This window comes from Drosophila persimilis, unplaced genomic scaffold (genome assembly GCF_003286085.1).
Source record: "Drosophila persimilis strain 14011-0111.01,24,50 unplaced genomic scaffold, DperRS2 tig00000880-arrow-arrow-pilon, whole genome shotgun sequence".
In the NCBI taxonomy this organism is placed as follows: Eukaryota; Metazoa; Arthropoda; class Insecta; order Diptera; family Drosophilidae; genus Drosophila; species Drosophila persimilis.
In genome coordinates this window covers 100,902-107,950 of record NW_020825366.1, presented here as the reverse complement: position 1 = coordinate 107,950, position 7,049 = coordinate 100,902, and the positions used below count along the sequence as shown (strand labels likewise).

The 7,049-nt window shown below is 44.0% G+C and overlaps 1 protein-coding gene across 1 annotated transcript; it reads left to right on the top strand.

Moving 5' to 3' along the window:
- The first annotated feature begins 1,836 nt into the window (after window positions 1–1,836).
- On the top strand, window positions 1,837–4,954 carry LOC6603727 (kinesin-like protein KIF23). The gene is made up of 6 exons (XM_026993720.1): window positions 1,837–1,847; window positions 1,908–2,660; window positions 2,721–3,270; window positions 3,332–3,653; window positions 3,722–4,269; window positions 4,345–4,954. Exons 1-6 carry the CDS (start codon window positions 1,837–1,839, stop codon window positions 4,822–4,824), a joined length of 2,664 nt encoding a protein of 887 aa, XP_026849521.1. The 3' UTR covers window positions 4,825–4,954.
- The last annotated feature ends 2,095 nt before the right edge of the window (window positions 4,955–7,049 follow it).

Genomic DNA, 7,049 nt, shown 5'->3' with positions numbered 1-7,049 from the left:
CGAGGTCCTGCAATTCTCTTTCCAATTCATGTTCGGGAGCTGATTGGTACCACTGTCAGATTGGATTCTTACTGGTCTTTACGGCGCCGCGCCATGAAGCTATGCAATACTCGAAGACACGTATCTGTTGTCAGGTCCCTGGGAAATTCCAAATGAATTGCTCTTATTGTAAGGCATGTAAATATGCATATCCAGCGTTTCTCGGTACTCCTTGCTCTTACAACCAGAAACGGTCCCATGTAGTCGATTCCAACATATGAGAATGGGCATACGTGCGGAGAGAGTCGGTCCTTAGGAAGTTGTACCATTAATGGCGTTTTTGGTGAAGCTCTCTGGATTTTACAAGTCATACAATTTCTAGCTGCACGGCGAACCTCCAGTCTCCAACCTGTCCAGTCAATAGCAACATCCTGTACATTGCGGATCACTATGAGTACAGCTTCTTTAATTTCAGCTACATCAAGGTAGACTTTTCGTTTGGTCTTACGATCACACATCCTGTAGACCCAAGCGACAGCACGCATCAGCCTTGTAAATGAAGATAACCCTTCCAGCAACTCCCTGAATACGATATTGACAGATCCATCTGAAGACATCTCATTTATTGATAACGTAAACTTGCATCTTACTTCCAGTTCCGTGTCACCAACGTCTGAAGTTCCTAGATTCCATAGACTTGCGTCCTCTTGAAGGAATTGAGGGAGGTTTCTCGAGTTCTAGATCTGAGTTTGGTGCCAAAGTCTGCCGGGTTATCCTTAGTAGGCACCCAATGCCAATCTTCCAACCTTGTTGCCTCGAAGTATCTCGTCAATTATGTGTCCTACATATGGCTTATATTTTTTGTGATCTGATTTAATCAATGCTAAGACAGTCTTGGAGTCGGACCACATGTGGTCACATTTGGGTTTGACGTCGTGACCCTCAAGACCTCATATCTTTTAGACTGCAGAATCTGAATCGGATCGTATCATTATTATAGCCAGCATCAAGAAAACGCCACACCCCCTTCCACCCCGCAAAGGACTTAAATCTGGGGCATCCACAAATCTCAGAGACTATTAAGGCTAGAGTATTCAAATTAGGTATCCACACTCCTTTTAGATCTCAATATAAAACGTATAGATTCGAGAATCTGCAGATTCGAGAAAACTAAAAACGCACAATCATAGAGAATAACCATATCTATCCGGTTGCTGAATCTGGATCAGATCGGATCATTTTTATAGCCAAAAGGAACAAATCAATTTGCAGTGGCTACGCATCGCCCGACGTCACGCTCAGACTGATTTTCTGCCTTTCTCTCACGCACTCTTTGTCGTGTCGTTCAATTTAGCGGCGTCTGCCGGAGGAGATCCATACTGACTAAGTATCGACTATAAATGTAGAGTTGCGGTGTCCGCAGAAACTCACAACGTTCCCCCTCGTTTTGTTTGTTTTGATTGACCTATTTCGATACTTGTTTTTTGTTTAACTTATTTCGCTAAAACCTCTTTTTACGCAAAATGCAATAAAAGCAAATATTAAGAATGCACCAGTTAAATAGAAAATTGATTCATTATTCGGATAAAATTATGTGGACATGACTGAGTGCTCTATTTAGCTAATAATATTCCACGGAATATCAAAAACGAGCAATATGTATAACAGAACTTGACTTCGTCAGTATATTTACGGTATATTTTGGTATATTTCTGAGCGTCGGTCACACTGCGCTACACTCAAACGAAGCGTGCCGTCGCTTGGCGCTGGAATTTTGAAGCTAACGTGAATTTTGTGAAGAAAAACAGAACATAAACAACATTCGGCGGTCAATTGCGTGGGAAATAATTTATTAGAATGAAAGCAGTGTAAGTAGAATGTGAAACCTTAAAAGCGCGATGAAATAGATACAAGAGGGACTTTTGCAGATCACGAACTCCGATGCGCGTCCCCAAGACACCGCGAGTGCATCAAACGACAGAGAAGCACCGTCGGGAGACGTCCGAAAAGGCAAAAGATCCGGTGAATGTGTTCTGCCGAGTCCGCCCGCTCCAATCGGATGGGGACCTCACTTCTCTGCGGGTGAAGAGCTCCACAACAATCGCACTAAATCCGCATGATCAGCTGCTGCAGCACCACAAACAGAACGGCGCCCAGCGCGAGATACAGTACATATTCAAGCACGTCTTTCAATCGGATGCTACGCAGCAGGATGTGTTCGCGTCCGTGGCCCAGCCACTGGTCGAGAACCTGGTGCGTGGCCGGAACAGTTTGCTATTCACCTACGGCGTCACGGGCAGCGGCAAGACGTACACAATGACGGGCAACCTGAGACATCGCGGCATAATGCCCCGATGCCTAAATGTGCTCTTTCGCACCATATCCGATTTTCAGGCCAAGAAGTTTGTCTTCAAGCCGGACAAGTTGAATGGCTTCGAGATTCTGTCCGAGGAGGATGCGCTGCTAGAACGGCAACATGAGATGAATCAACGCATTGCCGGTTCCGGTCGCTTCGCGTACCGAAACAAGGACTCGGATCCGGAGATCGCCTCCCAAGCGTCGGTGGAGCCAATGCCTCTGCTGGGCCTCGACGAGGACAATATGTATTCGGTGTTTGTCACCTACGTAGAAATTTACAACAACAGTGTGTATGATCTTCTAGAGGACTCGGGCATACAGAAGTAAGTGGGATATCCTTCAAGTGTTCACGTATGTAATCCTCTGTTTCCTCTCCCTTGCAGGACTTTGCAAAGCAAAATCATTCGCGAGGATGCCCATCATCACATGTTCGTCCAAGGCGTCACCGAGGAGGAAGTTAAAACGGTGGAGGATGCCCTCGAGGTCTTTCAAATGGGACAAAAGAAAAAGCGCATGGGTCACACGGTCTTGAATGCCGAGTCCAGCCGCAGCCACTCGGTGTTTAACATTCGCCTCGTCCAGGCCCCCACCGACAACCAGGGCGAGAATGTTGTCCAGGACAGGCAAAAAATCACTGTGAGCCAGCTGTCCCTGGTAGATCTGGCCGGCAGTGAGCGCTCCTCGCGCACCAAGAACACTGGGGTGCGACTTCGCGAGGCTGGGAACATCAACAACTCGCTGATGACGCTCCGGACATGCCTCGAGTATCTGCGCGAGAATCAGCAGGCGGCCATCAATGGCTTTGCCCATAAGAAGATACCATATCGCGACTCCAAGATCACGCACATGATTAAGAATTACTTTGACGGCGAGGGGCAGGTGTCCATGATTGTATGCATCAATCCTAGAATGGAGGACTATGATGAGAATATGGTAGGTGGCGAATTCGCCGGTTGATTTATTTTGCTCCAAATTCCCTTTTTTCCATTTGCAGCAAGTTATGAAGTTTGCCGAGATGACTCAGGAAGTGCAAATAGCTCGGGCAACGCCCATTAAAACGGACTTGGGCCTAACCCCAGGCCGCCGGAAGGCCAACAAGCTGTTCAAGATAGCTGTCAAAAATCTGAACGAGCTGGGCATGTCCGAGGCCAAGGACCTGAAGGTGGATGTGGGCTTGGTCTACAGTCTGGGACCCGACTTTCCCTTCTGCCAAGTGGACAGCCCTGAGGCGGAGGTTAAGATCCAGGAGCTCATGCATTACCTGGAGCAGCGGATTGAGAAGCGGAAGAGGCTGCGCGCCAATTTGGATATTAAATGTGAGTCCTATAGCCTCCGCTCCTCCAAAAAGGGTGCCCATCCTTATTAATTTTGCATGTACTCCTAGGCGACAATTTTCGCCAGATGCTAATGAACTTGGACCGCGACAACTTGCAGCTGAGCACGGAGCTGGCTTCCCTCAAGGCCGTCTACAAGCAGGAGCGCGAGCGCAGCTTCGCCTTGGAGAAGAAGGTGCGCATTCACGAGAGCTCCATCGACGTGCTGAACAATACGCTGACCAAGCGCGACAGGCAGATCGAGGAGCTGACATTCAAGCTGAATGAGAAGGAGAATCTCCTGACCCAAACGGAGCACGAGAAGGAGAAGCAGAAGAAAAACTGCAGCTCCAAAATGGCCGTGGAGTCGGATAAGAACAAGCGGGAGCTCGAGATAAAGCTCCGTCAGCAACGGGAGAAACTGCATGAACGGATGCGCATCAAGGACGAGAAACTTCGCCTGGTTTCGAATATCATACGATCCGAGGATCTGCCGAGCATGCCGCGCTCGCAGAGCTCGGAAGATTTACTCAACGAGAAGGATCGCGGCCCATTCACAGCGCGAACGGAGTCATCTGTGCCGGCCACGCGAACAGACATCTATGTCACGCCCCGACATGTAAGCCAGTACTTATCCTTCCGCTCTGTGAACTTTAATCTAGTATCTATTCGCATTCCCACCCCTCACAACCAGGGCGTGGCAGCTGCCAACAATCGCCATCGACGGTCGCGTTCAGCTGGCGACAAATGGCTGGAGCATCGTGCAGCCAATCCCGTGCCACTCGGCACTATTATGCAGCCCTTTCTGAAGAATCGCAAGTCGGTTACCAAGCTGACGGACATGAAGACGCTGACCGAACACGGCGCCAACAAATACTGTCTCGTCTCCCAGGAGGCCGACACGGACGGGGATGTGGAGACGAAACTGTACAAGGGCAATGTTATACCCACATGTGGCGGCGGCGCCCAGGTGGTGTTCAACGATATCGAGTGTCTCAAGCAGAAGTCGCCCGTGCATTCGCCAACGCGAAAGCGTCCCAGCAATGGCACGATGTCGGCTCTGGGCGTTGCCAGCGCCCTGCCCAGCACGGTCACCTCCATCACCGTCCAGGATGTGGCCTCGCGTTGCAACCTCGGCATCGAGGGGCACAGCAACAAGAAGACAAATATCTAGAGCTCGTCCTGTAATTCTTGAACATGCATTTCCATTTCCATTTAGTTTTACTTTTTTTTTCTAGTTAACGTAATTACTAAAATTATTGATTACTAGCCTTTAAAGTTGAAAAGTTAAAGTTAACTGCAATTAAAGCCAAGTAAATAATCTGTATAAATATTCGCACATCGATGAATTCTAAACCTCGCAACTGAACTTATTGCTGTGGGAGCACACACCAGTGGAAGGAGTGCGAAGAGTGCGTCCATTCATAGGTTTATAATAAATAGTTGTACTGCAAAGTATTCAATATTTCTCGTATGCATATCCCTTGCTATGCCCCTTGATTATTATATGAACAATTAAAGTAGAAGAAGCAAATATACATATGTATTATGCTGGTATTAACTATTATTTTTTTTTATTGTTATTCCTGCGTTTATTCAATGCTTAAACCGATAGAATTTATTGAAATACATACATATTTGTAGATTAATTTCAATTACTAATAAATCAGTCTATAATTAAAATATATGTTTTTCGCTTAATGATTTCATGTATGTATGTATGAATGTATGTATGTGTTTGTGTGTATGTGTGGGTGTGAGCTGCTCTTCACAAGAGTATACTACTGTAAAACGATGTTCAATCCGTTTTTCTGGATCGTTGGGGCTCAACCCTCCGATCTCTTTTATTGTCGTTTATGTTCTCAATTTTACAATTGTGTTTTGGGCTTTTGTAAGCCAAAAGCCGCGGAGCTGCGCTGCCAGTGACGCCGGCAGCGGAGCGGCAGAACTATGTGTTCTTATCTCTTATATGTTAGTATGTATATGTGTGAATATGCTCAGCGCTGTTGGCAGCGAGAGCGCGAGGGAAGATATATGTGTGTATGCATGTATATTAGTGCCGTCAAGTCATGGGAACATGCTGACGCTGCACTTGGGTCGCTCGAGGCATTCTTGAGTGAATCGTAATACGATCACCCAGAATGTCTGGGACTTTATTGTTACGTAAACACTGAAACAAAGTGTTACAGTGTGTATTCTTTAAGTACCGTAGGTACAGTGGGTATTCGTAATAATGAATACTTTACTTTACTTTAATATGAGCATACTACATCTCCCTCCTTTTGAAAAATAACGTAATATAATGAAGTTATTTTATTTTTAGCTTTTACTATATATGTATACGAGTTATGTATTCTTAAAAAGACAATTTATATATATATATATTTTTTTTTTCTTTTTAGTCAATTATTAGAATATTGAACTTTAATTAATATTGATAAAATTTAAAAGTTATTTGAATATAAATGCAGAGTAGTATATTTTTATGGTTTATATTTATGTATGGCCATACTAAAAATGATTAATAATTGCAAATCTTTAACCTATCCTTATGTACTTTCTGAGTTTTGTTTTTATTATCGGAGATTATGACGTTATCTCTTTCTCCGATACTTTCTACTCTATATGGTCCTATATATTTAAAATCTAGCTTATGTCCTGTTTCATTTTTCAATAAAACTGTATCTCCTACAGCTAAATTTAAATCTTTTAACTTTAAGTCATATAGCTGTTTATTTTTAATTTTATGCTCCTCGAGCATAATCCTTGCTCGTTTATATGCTATTTCTAATCTATATTTACTCTCTTTAGAGTAATCATCTATGTTATATAGAGGTGCTATTCTATCTATAGTATTAAATTGAACTGGTAAGTTTGAAGTCTTACCGAAAACTAGCTCATATGGACAATAATCATGTGCCATAGAGGGGGTTGTATTAAAACAATATACGAAGTATTGCAGCCATACATCCCAATCTGATTTGTCAGCTGAGATGTATGAGCGTATGAATTCGTTAAATGTTCTGTGGCTTCGCTCCACGGTTCCTACAGTCTGGTGATGATGTGCAGTAGAAGTTATGTTTTTGATGTTTAGATTTTTACATAAGTCTTCAATTATTGAATTTTAATATTCTGTTCCCATGTCCGTAATGAACGTCTTCATTGGACCGTACTTTAGAATAAAATTTTCAAAAATAGCTTTAGCTACTGTATTTGCACTTTTGTTTCTAATGGGTATGGCGACAAGGTATTTTGTCAGGTCACATATTAAGGTGACTGCATATTCATTTCCTTGTTCTGATTTAGGAAGTGGACCGATCGTATCCACTATTACCCTATCAAAAGCCATGTATGGTGTTTCTGTAATAGTCAATGGAGTTATTGTGTGCTTGGTTACTT